The sequence below is a fragment of the Brachypodium distachyon genome, chromosome 1 (genome assembly GCF_000005505.3).
Source record: "Brachypodium distachyon strain Bd21 chromosome 1, Brachypodium_distachyon_v3.0, whole genome shotgun sequence".
NCBI lineage: Eukaryota > Viridiplantae > Streptophyta > Magnoliopsida > Poales > Poaceae > Brachypodium > Brachypodium distachyon.
The window spans coordinates 47998891-48021331 of record NC_016131.3 but is presented as its reverse complement, the minus strand read 5'-3'; the positions used below and the strand labels follow the sequence as shown (position 1 = coordinate 48021331).

The 22441-nt window shown below is 44.1% G+C and overlaps 3 protein-coding genes across 10 annotated transcripts; 1 reads left to right on the top strand and 2 right to left on the bottom strand.

Moving 5' to 3' along the window:
* Window positions 1–4855: 4855 nt before the first annotated feature.
* On the top strand, window positions 4856–10520 carry LOC100835311 (putative lipase YDR444W). 7 transcript variants are annotated; one of them, XM_003564266.4, is made up of 12 exons: window positions 4856–5073; window positions 6007–6148; window positions 6685–6752; window positions 8078–8148; window positions 8228–8497; window positions 8760–8923; window positions 8997–9052; window positions 9192–9244; window positions 9341–9509; window positions 9699–9796; window positions 9901–9989; window positions 10214–10520. In XM_003564266.4, exons 1-12 carry the CDS (start codon window positions 4950–4952, stop codon window positions 10317–10319), a joined length of 1410 nt encoding a protein of 469 aa, XP_003564314.2. In that variant the 5' UTR covers window positions 4856–4949; the 3' UTR covers window positions 10320–10520. The 7 variants fall into 7 exon arrangements, 6 of the variants coding, with proteins under 6 accessions (XP_003564314.2, XP_024312177.1, XP_024312172.1 ...); XM_024456404.1 differs by lacking the exon at window positions 4856–5073 and adding an exon at window positions 5257–5911 and having other exon boundaries at window positions 9901–10029; XM_024456406.1 differs by lacking the exon at window positions 4856–5073 and adding an exon at window positions 5257–5911 and having other exon boundaries at window positions 9901–10036.
* A 628-nt stretch (window positions 10521–11148) lies between these two features.
* MPK6 (mitogen-activated protein kinase 1-like) lies at window positions 11149–16836 on the bottom strand. The gene is given in 6 exon segments (NM_001279955.1): window positions 11149–11318; window positions 12004–12184; window positions 12305–12637; window positions 13762–13899; window positions 16385–16514; window positions 16613–16836. Coding segments are annotated over 6 exon segments (1176 nt in total).
* A 2358-nt stretch (window positions 16837–19194) lies between these two features.
* LOC104582247 lies at window positions 19195–22028 on the bottom strand. Of its 2 annotated transcripts, XM_024457445.1 has the most exons (4): window positions 21357–22028; window positions 21194–21268; window positions 20798–21110; window positions 19195–19642 (listed from the first exon to the last, which is right to left on the bottom strand). In XM_024457445.1, the coding sequence occupies exons 1-4, from the start codon at window positions 21936–21938 to the stop codon at window positions 19605–19607; spliced, it is 1008 nt and encodes a 335-aa protein (XP_024313213.1). In that variant the 5' UTR covers window positions 21939–22028; the 3' UTR covers window positions 19195–19604. The 2 variants fall into 2 exon arrangements, with proteins under 2 accessions (XP_024313213.1, XP_014752102.1); XM_014896616.2 differs by lacking the exon at window positions 21194–21268.
* Between the last annotated feature and the right edge of the window lie 413 nt (window positions 22029–22441).

The window sequence follows — 22441 nt, the reverse complement described above, 5'->3', positions numbered from 1 at the left end:
GACGAGGATCTGACTTCTGCGAGCATATTTGTAGATTAAAAAAAGTTTGTGTTTAAGACTCGGTGGAAAATGACATTCTTCTCGCTTCAGAACATGATATACTCTGAAGCTCGCTTTGTTTCCCTCGTAGGCGCCGTGTTAGCAAAAAGATAAAGTGTGTGTGTGTGTGGGGGGTTGGGGGGGGGGGGGGGGGTGGAAACGTGGGCGAGGTGGTAATGGGCAACACAGCGGCATCCGGCATGTGTGAGTGTGACTCGCGTAGGCACACGGCGACAGATATGATCGATTCCCTTGCAACCACTAGGCCAATCAAATGCATTTGAGTTCTGAATTACATAAAATTGTTCCTAAGAATTCACGCAAATATATACGGAGATAAAATAGAGAACACTAAAAGTTAATTAAAACTAGCAGTGTAATGGTAGTAAACAAAATGCGAATTTTAATTGCTGAGAACTTAGAAGATGTTCCTGCTGCTGCTAGCTTGAGATTTGGGTGACGATTCAATTCAAGAATGGTGCCGGCGCAGGTTGCGCGTCAGGGTTAACTGTCCGTGGCGAACTCTTTTTGCGTACGTGGGGCGCGCGCAACCGCATGCATGAATGCATCGTCGTGAGATTGCTCGATGATCGAACCCTACAGTTAGGCCGAGCTAGCGTGCGTGCGTGTGCGGTCATGCGCGTACTACCCGTGAGCCGGTGACGCCACGCCGCTGATATAAGACACCACCGCTGAGGAATCGACACACGTGCAGGGGCCTGTTTGCTTCGCGGCCGACGGGCGTCCTGCCAACGCTCGACGGGCGAGCGTTTGCTTCAGCGGCATGCCCATGTCGGTTTTTTTAGAATCCGTTCGCGTCAGTTACGTTATGCGCCCATGCACGAGCAAAATCCGGACGGCAGAATCGCTCGCCCAGGAATTGGCGAGCCAACGGTTGGCCCCGGCGGACCTAGACAGAAAGCAAACGGGCCCTAAATCCGCACGTAAATTGACGTGTGGACCGCCTAGTCTGGACTCTCCCGCAGAACTAATTAGCAGACAGCCGGGCCCTTGTGTACGGAGCGTTGCCGTTTTTACCCCGTTTGGATCCACAGAAATAGATTCAATCGAACCCACCACAGCACAGCAGAGTCTGATGGCTGGATGAATCTATCCACGTACGGATAGGATCAAACTCAACCACTGCAGCGGCTCCACGTACGCCCGACAACGACGGTTGGCGCGTACGTGGCGCACCGCGAAGGAGCCCCACCCCCACGTGACCCCGACGACCGAGGAATGATCCGTGCCGCACAATAAGACCAGCGACCGTAGCACGTACGTCTCCGATCCATCCAGGCACCCATCATGCATTCCCCGAGCGCGTACCGAGATACATCACATCAATCAACATGCATATAAGTATGAGGTTGAATATATATATATATCTCCACCCTTGTCTCTCAAATTTGCTTAAATAAGTATGAGGTTGCAGCCGATGCAAGCCGCTCGAGCCGGACGCTCTTTTCCTTCCACGGCAGAGCCAACGCCGTCCATCCACCGCGACGCACCTCCCCCCAGCGTTTCTATATCCATAGGCGTCGCCATCGGCCGGGCAACAGGACAAGAAGAGGCTGCAGGGTCCCGCTAGCTAGCTAGCTGCCCGTGCCGGCCCCCACCCCGGGCCAAAGCGGTACGTAGAAGAGGCCAAGGGCTTGCTACTCCTAGCTAGCTTAAGATGGGGCCAGGAGAGAGACGGAGAGCGACGTATACGGGCCTACGAGGTGCGCATGCACTACAGTGAAGCGCGGGTTCGAGTAGTCGCTTGCAGCCAACAACGCGCCTTTGCTTTCGCCAAAGGTCGCGGCCAAAGCCAAACAGTAGTTTGATGCTCTCGATCGACTTATCATTCCCAAGCTCTTTCTCGCTCAAATGAATGGAAATTTCGGACTTCAGTTCCCGGAGAAGCGTGCCATATCCTCTTGCCGGACGTGCCCGCTTCGAGGGCCATGCATGCAAGCACGTGGAGAAACGTACGCGTATGTATGTCTATTGGGTTGTTGGCGTTGGCCCACGAGGAAGAAACTGACGAAAGTGGATCGCGTCGACAACAGGTTGTCAATTAAGTCGTAATCACTCCGGTTCTAAATTTCTGTCTTATTGTCTTATTTTAGCTCAATTTGTAATAAAAAACAACAATAAAAATTCAGTAACGGAGGGAGGGAGTAGTATATTAACCGTGGGATGTGCATTAGTTGCTTATTTGTTGGGTTACGATGTTTGTAGCGAATAGCATAGCAACACACATACATGCAAGTCCAAAAGATTAAAGACCATTGAGAACGACGCGCCGACAGTACTGTGCTAACGGAGGAAAAATGAAATGAAATTGGAAGAAATAAATGAAACAGAGAAGAACAAATACGATATGATCCATGTAGCAATAAGAAGAAACAGAACTCGTACCACTTCAACAAGGGATCCCTTTCAACAAATTACTGCTCCCTCCGACTCATATCACTTGTCTCAAAATTGTCCAACTCATAATATTTTAACAAGTAATTCCGGACGGAGAAATAGTAGACTCTTGATTTTCTTAATCAAGAGACTTTATCAGCTTCCAACCTCCAAACTGCCACGCAGCCCAAAAAATATATATTCAGGAATATACGCAGAGAAAGTGAAGTGAAACAGACGTGACATACTACCTCCGTCCAACAATCCCAGACATATATTAGGATTCCATTGACCAAACCTTTGACCACGAATTACTTCATGAATGTGTGACTAATGTGATCAAAATCATAACCATAAGCAAATATACTTGAGTAGGAACATAATGTATATGAATTTATGTCATATAATTATATATTAATAAAGTAATTTGTGGTCAAAACATTGATAAAAAAAAACTAATACATCCATGTTGTTGGGCGAAGGGAGTACATATCTGCTAACCTTATCCGGGCAGGGTCCAAGGGGACAGGGACGTGTCCATGTAATCCACCCATATATATCCATCGCACCTAACCTAGCAGTCCTACCTTACCCTACCCATTCCATGCAACGACAGCATGGTGAAAAACAACCACGTACGTACGAGAGATTGGCATGGCACTATGGTAGTAGCTCGATCGATTGAGTATGGAAAGGAAGTCAAGCCCCGATGGAGGCCGGCCAGGGACACGTACGCGGCTCTGGATATGGATGGATAGGATCGACCAAGTGGGGGTAGCGGCGGATCGAAGCGAAGGTGCGCGGCGTCTGGTCTCGGCGTCTCCGCTGTGCAACAGGGCTCGTTCTGGATTATTACCAAGAACTGGATGTCACGGATACACGGCGTAACATTCACTTAGCGCAAACTATTCGTGTGGACAATTGGATTTAATACGTGCGGGATTAAAGCTGGGAATCGCGTGTTACCAAAGCGTGAAATGAGTACAGAGATTATGTAAAAACGTGTTTAAGTGGGTATTTTGATTTTCTCATTTCATCTGCTTCAGTCTGGTGTAATTTACAAGTTTGCATCGAAATGAATGTATGCATTGAACTAGCCGAATGTCCGTGTGCTGCCACGATACAGGCAAGTCATTTTTAGGTCTTCTCTTCTTTGTCTCTTCTTTTCTTTTTTTCTTCTTGGGTCACACCCGTTCTTCCTCTTGGGCCAGCTTCCTCGAGAGCGCCAAGCCCATCCCCGCAGGAGCACTCGTGCCCGTCTTCCTCCTCGTGCCAAAAGCAACACACACACAAGCCGTCCGCCGCAATCTCCGTCCTCGACGATGCCTCCTCGGCCCGTGACCCGTCCAGGTGCTATGAACCGTATCCCACGGTCCTTCCCTTTCTTTTCCCCTCCTCATTCATTCCCCATAATCACGGTTGAACCGCCTTAGCGCGCGTTATCGTAATGGCTCCCGTTGGCCCAGATCAACACGTCGGGGATGAGGGCTGAGAGAATGAGCATGTTCCCCTGTTTTCTCTGAATTTAAACGGTGTCTGACAAGATGGAGCCTGCATGCCATAGCCGCCGGCTCTCGGATGGAAGGAGGCACCACATGCTGGACCATATGCTGCATCGCACGATCAATATGCCGTTGCAAGGTTGAATGTGTGAAGAGATATCTTTGGGTTTTTAATTGTGTTTTCTTACTGCGTCAAGAGAAGTATTTTTGTTGGATTAGGAAGGGTCTCCTATTGGGCTGCGCCAGGAGAGGGGAGCTCAGCCGTCTAGAGAGGACGAAGGAGTGGTTTGCGTGCGGGCGGACGAGGTGGCTCTCAGGGGCTTGACGAAAAAAAGGGAGGAAATAAGGTGGAACGATCCGTATTTTTTACTCCCCCCGATTCTAAATTATTGTCGAAATATTACATGTATCTAGACGTTTTTTATGAATAGATGCATACATATTTAGGCAAATTTGAGTCAAGAATTTAGAATCAGAAAGAGTACATTGGTACATATATAGATATAGATAGATTCGGTACAGGTAATGGGTCAGCCTGCTTAGTAGGGCTAATATACATTCAATCTTGGAGACCCATAAATTTTATGGGATATATATAGATAAATTCGGTGCAGGTAATGGGCCAGCCGGCTTAGTAGGACTAATATACATGCAATTCTAAGCCCACTAATTTTATGAGAAGTTTGACACAGAACAATTCGTATTTTTTAATATGCATAGATACGTCGCCAAATAACTAGCGGCGAAGATTATATTTCTGCTGAATTTGTCTTAGAGTACTCTTTTTTTGTTAAAAAAATATCCAAAAAGCTTGTGGTGAACGTCTGGTGATTTGGGAACTTCGAACCGTCCATGGCGAATCCAAGGGCTAGCAGCCGCGCCGTGCCTCACCCGCCCGCCCGCAAAACCGCCGCCGGCGTCCGCACGCGCGTCGGCCGCCGCATTACCTCGATTCCCGCCCCGCCCGCTAGCCCGCGCCAGCAGCGGCGATAACTTCCGCTTCTGCGCGGGATGGCGTCCGCGCTCTGCTCTCCTCCTTGCCACCGCAGCCACCGTTCCTTCCACTCCAGCCTCCTCCGCCCCTCCGCTCCCGTCTGCCACGCCTGCCACCGGAGCCGCACCGGCGGCCCGCCAGGTTCTTCTCCCTCGCTCGCTCGTTCCTCCCGTCCTTCCGGATTCCTTTCCCCTAGTTCCTCGTGGGGATTAACATTGACCTGCCAGATTAATTTCGTAGCTGCGGTATTAAGATTTGGTAGTTATTCAAAATTTCGAATTACCTGGTGACCCGGATGCCTTGTGGTTTGACCGGGTTGGATCATTTGTTCTGCGTGAGTGCAGAGAGTTTATTAGAAATGTTCTGTTAAGCAACGAGGTGTCATCTCAATGTGCCTGCGAGCTGGGATACAGTATCTCTGCTCGTGGGAAGGGTCGTGTATCTGAATTCTTATGCCAAGCAAATAATTTGTCATTAATTAGCACGATGCACTCTGTACTTGGCAGAAAAATATCACTTTGATCACTGAATTTTGGAAAGTAAAACTGACGGCCACCGAGCTTGGTCTCTTGGCTAAGTATGCTACATAGTCACTGTGCATGTAGAAATGCAACGGTGAGCGGTTTTTGCACTTTATCCCTGAGGTTCTTCAGTTCCCCATACACTTGTCTAGTTGTCTGAGAGTGAGGGAGGGATGAGGGGAGCAGAGAAAGGACACGACCACTGCGGCGGTGATTGTCGGCATGTAGGCAGCCCACGTGTACGGTCAACTGTAGTCGATATATCCTATGTCATCAGAATACGGCCTGATACGCCTGCAGTGACCGTATGTGGGGCATTTCGCCAAGCTTAATGGCCGTCATTTTCGCTTTCCAAAATGCAGTGACCAAAGCGAGTTTTTTCGCCAAGTACAGTGACATATCTAGGAAGCCAATCCATGGTGCCAACTTCATTTCACTTTGTAGTACTCTCAATGAAGGCATTTGGACAAATTAACTTTCACCAAATAAATGGTTCTCACATGCTTGGGTTAGTGAAGTGTGCTGAAATCTTGTCACTACGTTGTTTATGCAGGATTCAACACCAGAGCGTACCCTTATTCCCGCCCAATTTCCACCAGTAGGGGAGGTCCTGTATCGTATTCATCCATGGATCAATCCAAAAGCAAGCAAGGACCAGATCACCTCCTCATTTTGGTTCATGGAATCATGGCAAGGTAACAGCCATTGATCCTAGAATCATACGGTATATAATGTTAGTTTATAAGAATATGTGAGCTGCAATGCTGCATCATGCAGCTATGTCTTGAACTTTACTAAACATTGCTTTGTGTGTCTTTCTTAGAGACTTAATTTCATATTTCTGTTTACATGTGTTCCTTTCGAATTAGCCTGATTCCTTGTTGTATTGCTATGAAATTACAACTAGAACACCACCTTGCTCAGCAATTCAAGTGTTGCATTAATCATTATCATGTCCGTACATGAGTTCTTATGGCTATTGCTGGCCGGACTCTTTTATTTATGCACCAATAATTTGCTAAAATTCTAAATTTGAACTTCAGTGAGTAATGCGCTTAATTGCCAAAACTCGAAATATGCAGTCTTTGGAAAATTTGAAAATAGTAACATCTATATCAAATACTAAATATATATATGTATGTATGTTTGCCACAATTTACTCAAAGCTGCTCTTATCGGTATTCTTTCTCGAACTTTACTGATAATTTCATTCATTCTCCTTTAAATGTAGCCCCAGTGACTGGACATATGGGGAAGCAGTGTTGAAAAGGCAGCTAGGTGGTAAATTCTTCATCCATGGTATGGCATGTTGGTGTTTGAACTCTATATTTATTTAGTGAACTTTCAAGGCTAATATCACCCTGTACCACGGAACACCTACTTATCTGTATTTTCTTTTTGAGATCGAATGATCTGTGGAACAAGATTACAGAAATAGAATTGACCGCACAAAAAAATGTAGTTAAGATATGAAATCGGCACCCAGTGCATTGTAGCATTCCCAGTTTTGTAAATAGTGATAGAGAAGCTCTCTATAGAATTTCAGGAATATGAAAATGTGGCAGTTTGAAATCTCAAGGATTGTTTTAGAATACAATCAGAAATAAAATACTAGATTGTTTCAGGAAATTGAATGAGCAGAACCTTTGGAATTAGATCTTCAAATAAATGGAAGCTATGCGATCTATTAAATTGAGGGATTAATCTTTGTAGAAATCTCTAGAAAATTTGTATCTAAGCTTCCAGTAATATTAGGAACCTATTGTAATTTTCTCATAAAAATTTAAACCTCCATTTGAATCAAATATGAGTTTGCTTTTACTGTGTGTAATTTATTTACTAAAGTTCTCCAGATAATTTATAGGGGTTTGGAATAATCCAAATAGGCACCATGAGCATTTTCTGGACATCTGAACTTAAGTTGAACATTCAAAATTAAAAAATATTTGAGTTCAGATTAAAGGAATTAGGTAAAATAGGAATCAAACCTCAGACTAAGTTGTCCGCACTTACCCGTTAGTGATGAGATGTTGGCAGGCAGGGCTCTCCTGTCAGGTCTATGTCTTCCCTGCAGAGCGCCTACCGTTGCCCCTGCCTCTGTCATCACGCCACCTCAGCCGTCGATATTTCACAAAGATCACCTCTTTACGCTGAAGTATTCCACACCATCGACGCCGTTCTTTGTATGGTAGAGGCGATGCGATCATTGTCATACCGAATTTCCACTGTCCAGCCCCTTATCTCTCCCGATCACTTTTACAATCCTTTCCATGAGTTTTTACCATGAATGATATCGTCTTACTCAATCTTGCCCTCCCGCTGAGTCTCGCTTTTGATCTTGTTCTCTTCTCTTATTCAAGTCAGAGACTCTACTCCAAATAAAGTATTTATACACCTGATGTTAGGATCGAGGTTGGCATTCCATGCTCTGCAAGGTCATATCTAATCAAGTTGAAAGTATTTGTACACTGACTGTTGACTTGGAGACACATCGGCGTACTATTGATTATATTTGAGGTTATATAAGTCAAAACCTGGGTTCTGGCATGCATTGCGTAGCACATAGGCTTACTCTTGAGACAAAATGTTTTTCAGCCTTAAATGGGCAAATTATTTCTCTGCAGCTAGTTCATCAAACATCTACACGAAATCTTTTGATGGGATTGATGTAGCTGGAAGAAGGTTAGCGAACGAAGTACGTAGTAGACACTGTTCTCTGTTGTTCTTGTATTAACTGCTTAGGAAGTTTGCATAATTATGCCCTATGGAAGCAGGTCTTGGATGTGGTTCAGAAGATGGCAGGCTTGAGAAAGATTTCCTTCATAGCACATTCTTTGGGTGGTTTGTTTGCTAGATATGCTATTTCTATACTATATTCACTGCAAACAAAGGAAACGGGTCTAGGTAGTGCTTATGTCATGCCTACAGTTGGAGGATCTGAAATACCACAACACACTTCAGGATTAGGTGCAATTGCTGGGTTGGAGCCAATTAATTTTATTACATTGGCAACCCCACATCTTGGTGTTAGAGGAAAAAATCAGGTGGGTCTCCAACATGTGTTAAAGTATTTTTGTCAACTTTTTCACACTCTGCATCCAGGTTTGGCTTCCTTGGAAGCAACTATTCTTGTCTCGTTCAAGATATTTTTATGCAAATTGCAGTTACCTAGTAAGAATTTTATGAGGTATACTCAATCTCCCGTTGAAAGGGCCGAAGCCATCTATTACAAACTTTTGATGAAATATGCGAGTATCTAGCAATGTATTAACTACATGCAATTTTTCTCCATTTTGCAATTATCAGCTTCCATTTCTTCAAGGGCTATCATTCCTAGAAAAGCTCGCTGCACCGTTGGCTCCCTTCATTGTCGGACGCACTGGTGGTCAACTCTTTCTCACTGATGGTGAACCTAGCAAGCCACCTCTTCTTCTATTAATGACATCTGATCACGAGGACAAAAAGTTTATGTAAGTGAAGAAGAAAGATTATAGAAGTTAATTAGTTCTAGTACAAAAATAATGTTTGTTCATTGTCCAACAGATCTGCACTAGCAGCTTTCAAGAACCGTGTTCTGTATGCTAATGTTTCATATGACCGTATCCTTTTCTACGAAATTATTTCTCTTAAAGGAGCAAAATTTATTTGTTGAACTTGATCTGCAACATATGTGCATCTGTTTTTTTTTTTTTTTTTTTTTTTTTTTTTTTTTTTTGCTTTCCTGACCCTTGATGCCAGATATGGTCGGTTGGCGAACATCTTCAATAAGGAGAGAACTGGACCTTAAAACGGTACTTCGCTTCCACTAGGATTTGATTGCAGTCACTAAATTGAATTACCGAGTGGGTGATAGTTGATGAACTCTTCTTTTTGTTCCCTGTACACAGCCCTTGCATCGTTCTGTTGATGGCTACAAGTACATTGTGAATGTGGAATACTGTTCGGCTGTATCGTCCGATGGTCCCCATTTTCCTTCGCGAGCCGCCAGAGCTAAGGAGGCTGCACAAAGTACGCCGAACATCGAAAATACCGAGGAATATCACGAAATGATGGAAGGTAAACAGGAATTTTGCAGTACAATGCACTACTCCATCCCATATTAAGTGTCTCAAATTTGCCCAAATATGCATGTATCTATACCTAAAATGTGTCTAGATACATGTAATATTTCAACACTTAATATGGGACGGAGGGAGTACATTTGTTCCTTTTGCACTCTGAAACCAATTCTTTGTTGTGGAACAGAGGAGATGATTCATGGCTTGCAAAGAGTGGGTTGGAAGAAAGTAGATGTCAACTTCCATGCATCACTATGGCCTTACTCTGCTCACAACAGCATACATGTATGTAAATGTATACCAGAGGAGTCCCGAGAGCATTTTCTGATTGGATGACCAGTTGACCACCCTGTTCTATCTTCAATTCACTATACATGGTACCTATGCAGGTTAAAAACGAGTGGCTCCACAATGCTGGTGCCGGCGTTATTGCCCATCTCGCCAACAGCATAAAACAATCATGTTTTCATGCCAACCTGTAAGATTTGCACTCGGTATGCTGACATTCGCCATAGTTGGTAATCAGTAAGATCGTGAGCAACTAGTTGCCATCGTTTAAAGGTTTTGCCAATGTTCGCATATATAGTAAAGCCATAAAATTATCGCTAAAGCTATTTGCTTTGGCAAGTGCTGCCGCAAGCAGTAGCTTGTTGGTTGCTATGTGTTGTTTATCTCTCACAGGGAAACGTTCTTTTGCTACAGATCTACAGGAGTTAGCGGTACACTTGATTGCAGACGTCCAGAACTGTTTGGTACTGCAAGGAGCCAGCTGCCGGCACGATTGAAGATGGGAAGAAACAACGGTTAAGAGTTGGGCTCATGGTATTTTTGTTCGCATGATTGCCTCAACTTGTGTGTGAGGCAAATATTGTCAGATACTCATAATACGGCCTGGGGCCGTTGTCATCTGTTCATACAGAGCTTCAAGTTACTGGATATGGTACATACCATGAATGCTAAGATTGATAAGGGGTCTTGCTGGTAATGCATTACCGATATATTATCTCTAGGCTGCGTGTGCACAGAACTGATAAACTACAAACATAACGAAAAGCGTAGTTTCTAAGCAATGGTGGCTGGGACATAACATGCTCCTGCATCACATAACACGGAAAGTGCAGTTTCTAAGCAAGAGCACAGGAACTGGGCTGAACCTAAGAAATATACTTGTCGACGTTTAGCAGATACCACCGAGTAACAGTTAGGCATTTTTCATTAAGCACGAATTACAAACAAAACTGGAACTGAAGTCCTGTCCAGCAAACATTAAGCGAGCACAATAGTCCATAAAATCAACCAGTAAAAATCTGAAGACGTCTATTGAAGTTAGGCAGTCATCGTTCATGAACTACCTCTTCCTTACGGACGACGCTGAAACATTTCAAGAAAAAAAAAGTACAACATCCACATGAGACAACAACATACACAAGCACAAGAATCCATAGCTACGCAGAAGTTCGACCACCCTGAGCCCTTCTCGTCTGCCCTTAAAACACCACCTTCAGCTTATCCAGGGGAGATCTTCAGGTGAGGCAATTATTTACAGCTAGCAATCAGCGGCAGCGACCTTTCGTGGTGGCAGGAGGAAAAAAGTTCCATGTGAATGAAGCTGTTCAAATGCCGAAACTGAGCTCCAGCTACTGGTAATCAGGGTTGAATGCTAGGGCCTCTTGGTGGATTAGATCCTTCATTTGTTCTTCTGATAATGCATGCTGCTCAAAGTCAAAGCTGAAGGGCATCGTGCACACTGGCTCATCACTAATGTCATGCAGCGATGCCAAGTAAGGATGTGCAAGTGCACCTTCAACTGAGCAAAAGGAATAGGATACAAAAAAAAAAGAGAACGATCAGTAAGATGAATGTTGGGGATAAAATCAGGAAGAATATTTTGCTGGTCAGAAATATACTCCCTCCGTCTCATATTAATTGACTTAAATTTGCCCAAATATGGATGTATCTATGCCTAAAAGCGTCTAGATACATGTAATAGAAAGTCACTTAATATGGGACGGAGGGAGTATATTGCTAACATTAGAATCACTGACAATGCCCACTTCAGATTTATGCCCTGTTCATACATTCAGAAGAGCATTCCTATACTATTGTACACATTCCTACCCACCTAGGTTGGATATAGGGTCTTGCATATACTCATTTGGCTGGGTAACCTTTCAAATATTCTTATATTTTTTATTTCAACAGAGGAAGTGATATTAGCTAATGACAGGGATAAGCAGATAAAAGTTAATAATTAACAAATGGAAAGAATAATATGATCTTTAACTTGAGCTATACGTAATGCAGTAAAGCTTAGCTTGAGCCAGCCTAGAAGACCTATTTCACTTGTTGTTTGGAAGACAAGATCATCACTCTTGATGGCAAAATAAAAGTTTGGCCAAAAAAAATGTTATAAACAATTAAACATGCAAGATGCAACAGATGGATGGGGTGAGCTGGTTGAACCTCTAATAAAACACATGCCAAAAAATTACCTGTTATTCTCTGTCTAGGATCAAAAGTCAGCATCTTCTCAACCAAGTCAATTGCTGAAGGGTGGACATGTGGAAATTTTTCAGAGAAGGACTGCCTTGCATGACGGGGAAGTTGGCGGATATATCTTCTTGCATTTTCATTTACAAAATCCAAATCAGCCTCATTTGGCGTCCCGATGAGCTGCAGCAAGGAAGGATGATGACTAAATGCTCCATATGACACTCCAAAAACTACTATGATGCTAAATGTAGGACCATACAACATAATTGCGTCAAGTCAATACAGAGGGTAATGTCTAACCTCCATTAGTAGACGCAGCTGATGAACATGGTCTCTTCCTGGAAACAAAGGTTTCCTATCCATCAGTTCCATAAATATACAACCCACAGACCATACATCAATTGCTGCCGTGTATTCGGAAGAGTTCAACAAAAGCTCTGGTGCCCTGTACCATCTTGTCACAACATACTCAGTCATAAAATCAGTTTCTGAGGTGGTACGAGCAAGCCCAAAATCGCATATCTTTAGGTCACAATTTGCATTCAAAAGAAGATTGCTCGGCTTCAAGTCTCGGTGAAGAACATTTGCCGAATGTATATACTTCAAGCCACGAAGAATTTGGTAGAGGAAATACTGCACAAAATAGTCACATCAGACCTGTACGATTTCTCACAATAATATAGTTGACAAATTTAAAAGAAACTGAAGAGCAAGATCTGGTAATCCTGGCAGAAGAAAAATAGGCGCTCGTTTTAGAAATCCGCTTAAGATAGACAGAAATATCTGTCACCACTAGTAATTAATACTGCAAGGATACAGCAAGAGTTCTTAATCGTAATCTAGCATCAACTTTTTCCATGCTAGGAACCCAAGGAGGCACTGTCAGTGCTTATTGCAAACAGTTTCTTCATGGAACTTTTCCACCAAAGATAATCCGATTGAAAACATGACTTACTATAAGGAAGATACTGTATTGTCACTACAGAGACCAGTTTTATATTGGAAAGTCCTATTCAGGGAGCCATTTGCTAGCAATGCCAATGCATGCATGTTTGACGAAGCAAAGAAAAGAAATGGATAGTACTAATATGTCATAAACTTGTTCAACTACTCCTTTGCCCGATCGAATGTTCAGTGGTGCACTGAAAGAACCAAATGGTGCCATTTGGCATTGTTGATATAGAATAATTGTTTAGTTCAGGTAACACATAGCTGTTGATTTCTCAGTTTTAAAGATCCTGCTTACATGTAGCATCCTTTCTTAAAGGTGCAATACGGTAAGGTGCTTTGTTAACATATTGCAGTTAACCTATGTAGCCGTATTAATCAAATATAGTCCTAAAGAGAAGAAAACTTAACCGACAGTTATAAAAATATATCTCAATAGTTCCACCTCTTAGGTCAATGTTCAGTATGCATACCAGACAAAATCAGTTTGAACATATATTTCTAGAAGCTAGAATAGCTCAGAACTTCCGAAGCAAGAGGATTCATTGATTCAGGCCGATCACAAAAATAATAAAGGATGAAATGCTTTGGTAATTACTTCTCAGATTACTACATCTGACGTGGTAGTAGTGTATGAAGCATAAAAAACCGAGACAGATATGACAGCACAGCGTGCAAGGAATCGGAGGAGATCAGATACTGCTAGACAAGAACTTCCTATAGATAAACAACAGTAAAATTAAACAAACAGCCAAACTTATCTAATAAAGGGGGAGGAGAAGATTTGCCTTTTATTGAAATATAAGTACCTGACAGTGTTCCTCTGATAAAGCTTGATTTGAGCGAATAATTTGATGCAGATCGGTGTCCATCAGTTCATATGCAATATAGACGTCATTGAACGAATTCCTCTGGGCAGGAGGTATAATATCCCTTATTGCAACAATCTGCACAAGAAATGGATTTGTGTTAAAAAAAAAGTGTAGCTTGAATTCATACTACAAAATTGTTTCCAATAAGGCAATAACAATCATTAGCAGCAAGAGAGTTGCATGCCTGCAATGATGTTTAATTTTTACATTTAAAAAATACAGGATGAGCTTGTGCTTCTATCATAAAAATTATACACTTCAATAATCTGTAAGTTTAATCCAATCATTGAGATAAGTTTGTGTTTGTACCAAAAATGCTACTCCCTCCGATCCTAAATTGTTGTCAAAATATTACATGTATCTAGACACTTTTTAAGAATAGATACATCCATATTTGGACAAATTTGAGTCAAGAATTTAGGATCAGAGGGAGTATACATTTCTCTTCTCACAATTTTTTGCTAGTATGTATACTTAGCACAAACATCTATACATTTGTTCCATTTAAAAAGCAAATATAATTTGCTGTCCTCCGTGAAGCACAAAATCTGTCTCCGGCATTAACAGGCTTTTCATGTAAGACAAAAGAAGGCTTCAAGGTTACAGGATCTCCAAATTGGGAAAGTACTGCCTTATGGAAAATAGAAATGGCAAGTCTTGCACACTACGATTTTGTTAAGGTATAGATATAATCATATAAGTCCATTTTTGGCCCCTGAACTTTCACCTACGTCCACTTTGGTTCTAGAACATTCATACCGTTCAAAAAGCAATCCTGAACAATCCAAACTGTTCACCCAACCACCTTAACAGTTAGCATGGCTTCAGTGTTGACTATGGGGACACGTGGCAAGTCATACAACACATCAGAATGGACCTGCATCGCAGCCTTCTGGAACCCGACCCAGACCAGACCCCATTGACAAGTCATATAGCTGACAGTGTACATAGCAAGTGCATTAACAAGTATTTTCGCTAAGTTGTTAACTAGATCATGCCTAGTCTGGTAATCCGTTACTGACTCATAATTGTCCAACAGTAAAACTCTCTAAAAATGTTCGCCTATACCACTGGAACATTAAAAGCTGAAACACTTTGCTTATTGTAGGATACTAGCCAGTAAGCAGTTTCGATTTGTGAAAACCTTCCATAATTGGTCATAGAAGCTAACGTCTGGTCACCTGTCATTGCCCTTTTGGGAGTAATCCACATGCAGTGTCTGTGGGTTTTGACGGTTCTCATTCAAAAAACATCATTTGTGTACAGTTTTCGGCCAAGCGTTACTTTGTTATATGGGCAGTAGTATCCACGACAGGTCTGCACACTAGGCAAGGACAGCTGTACAGCAAGGGGCGCCCTGCCTGCCTTGACCCCAAGTTAGGTTTCTTTCAACTTTGCAAATATAGAGTATCCCTTAAGGAGTATATCAGTTTGAGGGTCTCTCCATCTATATAAGGAGACACCAGTTGTTGAATAAAGCTGATGGGAGGTTATCAATAACTTATCCCATCTCTCCTCGCTCCCTATGCCCTAACACAACACCTCCACTTGCCCCTAATCACAGGTCACAACACACTCATAAACAGGTTCTCTTCTTCTTTATGGACTGCAGGAACCCCTGCCCTTTAAAGGTTCTCGAGAAAAACTTCCAGTTAACCATGAGAATAACAATCTTCAGGGCAGTGCTTGATAAGACAACAAATAGAAAGAAAAAACAGAGAGCATTTCTGCTTATTAGAAGCAGAAATATTTTCATGCAATTTATTGTTAACAGATAGTACCTATCATCATCTAACTTCTAGTTCAACTCATCACAGATCATGGTGTGGTGTCCAAAGGTAGGCTGTGAAGATATATGATCCATTTCAAATCTAGTCCTGAGATAGCCATCTTCCTAACATTAACCATTCAGTGAAATCCTTCTCTTACTCAGTTTCCACAGGGCATTGGAAAGAGTCAAGTCCAGGTCCAACATATAACAGAAAGTCGATCCTAATACTTTCCAACAGTAGCACCCCCTACGAGCTGGGCATTTACTTCCACTACAATTCGACTGTATATTTGGAGGACCTAGCAAAAAGGCCACGGCCAGGTTGGTCCTAAGGTGCGCTTTTGACATCAGCAACTAGCACTAGGAGACCATCTATAATGTGCTGCTGCTCCAGGTCTGTTTCACAGCATCACTTGTTTTCCACCCCCAGCTTTATTCAAGAACACATTTGGAAGGCTGATAGGTTCTTTAAAGGAATGTCCGCGATTACTATTTCCTGAAGCTCACAGCAGCACTTGTCAGCCAAAGAGGAAGGAAAAGCGATCCCCGAATTATCCACCGGAGCTGCAGCTGTCACGAACTCCCCAATCATTTAGCAGCCAGCAGCTAACCCACCACCTGCTCCCCCCCCCCCCCCCCCCCCCATTTAATGCAACCAATCTAACGAACCACCTAGTGACAAAAATCATCAAGGAGGAGATCCCAAAGGGATCTGCGGTGTCCGAACGAGAAAAAAAAAAGCATAGGAAATCGTGGATCGGAGCGGGGGCGAGTGAAGGAGTGACTGACATTCTCGTGGTCCATGTGGCGGAGCAGCTTGATCTCCCGGAGCGTCCGCTTGGCGTCGATCTTGTTGTCGAAGGCGTTGGCGATCTTCTTGATGGCCACCTGCTCCCCGGTCTCCGAGTTGAGCGCGGAGCTGGCGGGCAAGAAATAACGAATCAGAGGCGGACGAATCGGCCGTGGAAGGGCGAGCGGGAAGGGGAAGAGGTGGGAGGAGAATGGTGGAGTGAGTACCAGACGATGCCGTAGGCGCCCTTGCCGATGGGGAGGATGGGGGGCTTGTACTTGACGGTGACCTCGAAGACGTTGCCGAAGATGTTGTACTGGATGAACCTGCCCCCATGGCTGAGCGTCGCCTGGATGTTCTCCATCGTCCCCGCCGCACCCGCACCCGCCCCAGGCACCGCCGCCCCGGCGTCCGCCATCTCCGCGTCCGGCGGCTGAGCCCCGCCGTCCATCCCCGATTCGGATCGCGCGGCCACGGATTCGGACGCGCGGAAGCAGGGCACACAAACACGCACAGCAAGGGGAAAGCGTGCGGGGGGAGAGGGAGCTAGGGCAGCAGCGGCGGCGGGATGGGAGGCGGTGGAATTCGGTGGGGGGATTCCGGAGGGAGGGGCGAGATTTGGGAGTCGCTTTCCGGCTGCCCTTGTTGTTTGTTCTAGGTACCACCTCTCTGTCTCTCTGTGTGTTGTTGTTCTATTTACCCTTTGTTGCCGGCCTGTGGCCACTCGCTGGCTGGAGGAAGGAGGAGATGTGTTAGGGCCTTCTGCTACGGGTACACACACGCTTTGCACACGGGTGCGCGTAGCGATTACGGGGAAGCGTTTGTGTTTTTTGAGGAAAAGAACTAATGAAGGATCGTTTGGGGGATGGATTGGATGGCAGGACGTAATGATTGTAATTGTTTGGTGACGGGAGGGATGATGAAGATGAAACAAAGTTTGGCCGGTTGTTATTACTGCCGTTGATGTAATAAAAGAAAAATCAGAAAAGAAGAAGGTTTGGTCGATTTACAACCTAACATGGAGGAAATGGAATGGAAGGTGGAGCACTGCTATGGGTACAACGAAAATCGATACGATTTCCGCACGACACTGTTTGGCCGCCATTGATTTCACTTGATGCGTGGTGTTGTGTGGTCTCGATGCAATGTCGGACTCAAGTCGTACGAGATCCGTCATCGTACGCAGAGCCGTTTTCGTGGAAAGTGAAACCGTAGGATACGTACCGACATGTTACCGCGTGCATCGGTCGGTGCAGAGAACGGAGGGTTTTCATCGTTTTTGAAAATAATAATGAAATTAACGATTGAAATCTAAAACACCTATGTATTTTGAAATGAAGAGTGAGTACCAGACATGTAGACATGTTTCTCTCAAAATCGCGATGAAAGCATAAAACACTTGTGTGTTCTGAAATGAAGAGTGGGCATTGACATGCTAGTCAGATATAAAGTTAACTTTGTACTAAATTCAAGACACTTATTATGGATCAGAGAGAGTAGTAGTTTGGTATTTGGTTAGAAGAACGCGATGGGATGAAATCCAGCCTCTTAACCTTTTGTTGAAATCATTGTGTTACGTGAACAGTATGTCCTAAAACCATATACATGCTTAGCGAGTATTTGACCCGATGAAAATGCACGCGTTGCATCTCACTTTGTTATCGGGAGTCACTTAGATTTACACACAATCAAAGTGGATACATGCATATATTTGTCACCAATCATGATGTGTCGTAAACCCTAATTTTCTCCAAGTCAAAATTGCACACTAATTATGATATAAATATTTGATTTCAGATAGTATTAATTGCAAATGTAGTCAAATCAAATACCAACAACTTTTAGTGACTATTTAACCATACGGTTCTTTGGTTTCATCCAAGCCTTTATTAGTTCTCGTTCATTTTCTTCCATTTTACTTAGAGGTTCTTTAAGTTTTCTAAAAGTGAAAACAAAAACAAAGAGAATCTTGTTGGGTTAGGTCATTGTTCCGTCGCAATTTCAATTATATTTGTGGGATTATAATGCAAAGATTTCTAGGTCAAAATTCTACTCCTGTCACTTATTTTGGGACGAACGGAGTATGAGTTTCTTTAGTATACATCCAATTGTCCCGCCAGAAGTATAACTAAGAGTGAAATAACCAAATGTTCCCGTGAATGTTTCACAATTTAGCAAAACTTTGATTTTCTTTTTCTTCACATAAGCACCGGACCTAGGTTTGGAAAAACTCCTCTCATGTAAATATCCACGTCATACCTGACTTCATGAGCGGCAATTGCCCAGGCTCCACTCATCAATGTCACTTTTATCACAGTAAAGAAGATGATTAACTTAGCAAAAAAATTGGGCAAACTTTACTTTACAATGGATCTTGCCCAGGCTTCCATAATGGGCTAGCTCCGCCACTGCCTGACTTGCGGGGACGACATGTTAGATTGAGTATCAAATGACACGTTGGAGTCGTGGAGATCGCCGGGTCCTCACAAAATGGAACCTTCGTGTCTCAAGGAACCCGCAGGAAGGACTGAAGGAGGTGTCAGATCGGACGGTGGTGCACCGGATAGTGGCCTGCAGCGAGCTCTTGCTCTACAGGTCCTTCCCTTGCCTGCGACGTTTACTTCACGTTCCAATTGCTAATATGCACGTGCGGTGTAAAGCAGAGCTCCTTTACATGTATGGCCAATCTTATAAAGTTAAAAAGTATAATCCGGCCAAATTAATCGTACATGTCGAACATGACAGGAAAACTTTAGTGGGCCGGAGCCTTGCAGATACCACAGCGTCCTACTGGGTGATGTCTGACGTGTGGTATGGAAGAAAACCTTCTTGAAAACCTTCCAGTCAGAATACAAATTTCTATCCTGTTGTTCGATTCAAAATTGAAACAGCAATTCAAGCACTACAACATCTGACATCAGAAGCCTCATCTAAGAAAAAATGCAGCTAGAGATGATCAAGTAGTTGCCAACCATGGTCATAGCACATTTGTTCGGCCATTCTACTTGACGCTTTCAACAGTTCTGAATTTTAGAACCGTCAGGGGAACAAGGGCAAGTTTAGGTAGCAGAAACACAAGGGCTGCTGAGTTTTTCTGAACCTATATCAAGTTTAGCTACCAAAGTTCTGAATTCTCATGTTGTTGTGTCCGAGGTGGCGACAACTTCTGAAGAGGTGAACTGGGAGGCGCTGTCAGGAGTCCTGCTCTGATCTCATCGACTACGTGTTGATATCCGGGTAGCGCAGCGCAGCTGCGGCTGAATTAGCAGAAAACAACGAGGTAGTTAGACATTGTGTCACAGGTACTTTAACTCTTGTAGAACATCAATAATCTTAATCTCAAAGTTTTGCAAAAGTAAGAAGACAGGTCATGTACAAAACCTGAAAACATAATAATGTGCAGGAACTAGCTTCCGTCAATACGAAATTTCTTCTACTCAAAACATTTACATTAGGATGATCAAATAGATACCAATGTCTGCTCTGTAAAGCTGGAATTAGATGACTGAGCTGATTTGGGTTCGAAGGATACAACCTGAATTTACTTCAGAGATTATTCAATACATTTACGATATGCTAAATCAAATAGAAACCAGTAGCTTCTCTCTAAGGCTGAAATGAGATGACAGATTTCTAAATCAACCCAATCAACAAAAAAAAAGAATTATCTGTACCATGGATAGTAGTACCAAACCGACAATTTCCATATAAACCCTGAGTGTGAACTGTGAATATACTATGACTTATGAAATGATTGTTTTCCCAGTAACAATAGCTTCAGGCCATCTTTTAGCTTCTATACGCAGACTGATAAATCCACGAGGTAAAACCTCACAGAACAGTTTTCATTCAACTAATTTTTCTCATCTAGTACAGTTTTCACACAACTCTCATAAATCAGTCCCAATCCTAACAGAGCATACATTGTTGTTTCAAGCACAAGTAGATTAGCTCACTGAACTAATATGGTTTTTTTAGGTTCCAAATTTTCTACTGCAGGCAAATAGAATGAAACCAAAAACAGTATATCTGAATGAACAGCAGTAGTATAAAACCAGTAGGTTCAAAGTTTCTACTCGAGGCAAATAGCATGAAACCAACAACATGAGATCTGAATCAACAATAGTAGTAGTATAAAACTAATAATTTCCTACGAAGGCCGACTGTGAACAAGTGAACATGTGAACTTCAACTTGCTTACAAGAATGGGACAGTTTCAGACAAGTCCCAACTCCTAACAGAATCACATCAGCAAAAGTTTCAGTAAAACTGTTTCTCAAGCACGATCAGATTAAAGCTGCACCGAAATAACAAAATAAGACTCAAAATATAGTTTCCGTGCAGCAATAGGATAATACACAGGCATTTTGCAAAAGGAGTTCAGTTAGAGGGACATGAAGAGCGTTTCACACCTGGCGTCCCCAAGGTGATGACGACGATGTAGACGGTGTCGCCGTCGCCGCCGCGAGGCATGTCGACGAGCATCGGCGCGAGCCGCCCATGGCGGCCCGCTCGGACGCACATGATGATGTCGGTGTCCACTGTGTGCAGAATGCCGGCCACCTCTTTCCTCAGGCGGAAGACGGAGTTCCCGGTGAACTGGAACGTTGTCCAGCCGTTCACCCCGTTGTAGCTCCCGTCGTCGGCTGCCTGCACGAACCGGATCGGCCGCGTCGGCGGCCGCTGGCGCCCGAACATGATGGCGAGCTTTCCGGGCACGGGTTCCTGCAGTCGAGTTGAAATTAAGTTTAAGAAACAGAGGAGGCAAGAGCTGCTCCCACGAAGCGCAAATTCGGCAAGAACAGAACCATGAATTGCTCCCAGGCGAATGGAATTAACCACGAAATTAGCAGAGCCATGAATCTGCGATCTCTGCGGTTAAACTACGATGCACATTAACGACACTCAGGAACCCAATTCACTCAATTCGACACCAATCCTAGGAAGCGGGCATGGAGAAGGAGAACTCACATCGATCGGACCAGGAATGCCAGGAAACTGCGGAGTGAGCGGGATGGGTTCCATGACCCAGTCCCAGTGCATCGTCGTGCCGCGGTACTGGACGGTGACGCCGGTGTTCCAGGGGAGGTATCTCCCATTCAACCGGAAGAATCTCCCGTTGGCGCGGAGGTAGCGCGCGCCGCCGGCGATGCAGAGGCCCACATAGTCCCCGCGCTCGACGAACTCCCACATGATGGCCTCTGCCGGTGTCCCAGGGGAGGTCTCGTAGTGCCTGGTCAGCACGGTGCGGAATCCGTGCTGGCCCCGCGGCGCCGGCGAGTCGGTGGGGGCGAGGTAGCGGCCGTAGGCGGCGCTCTGCAGGAACACGCGCCCGAGCCCGTCGGGGGGCTCGTGCACGGCCCACGCGGCGGTCATGGACGCCCGGGTCCGTCGGAGGCAGACCCCCGCCCCATCGCGGGTGGCGTGGAGGTACGCGCCGTCGAGCTGGCGGCTGCGCAGCCACACGTGCCGCGCGGCGGGGTGCCACCCCGTCTGTGGCTCTTCGTCGCCGCCCCAGAGGTTGACAGAAGGCGCCGTGGGGAACTGGTCCATCGGTTGCCCGCCGCTGCAGAGAAGAGCAGAGGCGCGGGGAAGAAGAAGAAGAAGAAGAGAGAGAGGGCTGTTGGTTGATCGAAACGGCTAGTTCGGGTTGAGGGCTTTCTGCACAGCACGGAGTAGACTTGAGGGCCGAGAAAACGGATAACAGGGCCCATTAAGTCCTTTGCAGCGTGCAGATTCGCAGAAAAAAAGCGAGTATTCTAAAAAAAAAGAGCGAGTAAAATACCCATGTCAGTGTGAAGAATCGATTTTGCATTGGTGCTGAAGGGACCAAGACGCAATCGATTCTTAAACATAAGATGATGTCATTTTGTCTTATAAGTAAAGATTTCTTAATTTGACTAAATTTATAAGAAAAATATACTAACACAAACAATATCATCTAAATATACTACGGAGTATAAAAATATATATCATGATAGATATAATAAAACTAATTTAGAGTTGTAGATACTAACAGTTTTTTCTTAAAATGTGATCGTTTTTTTGACACAAAA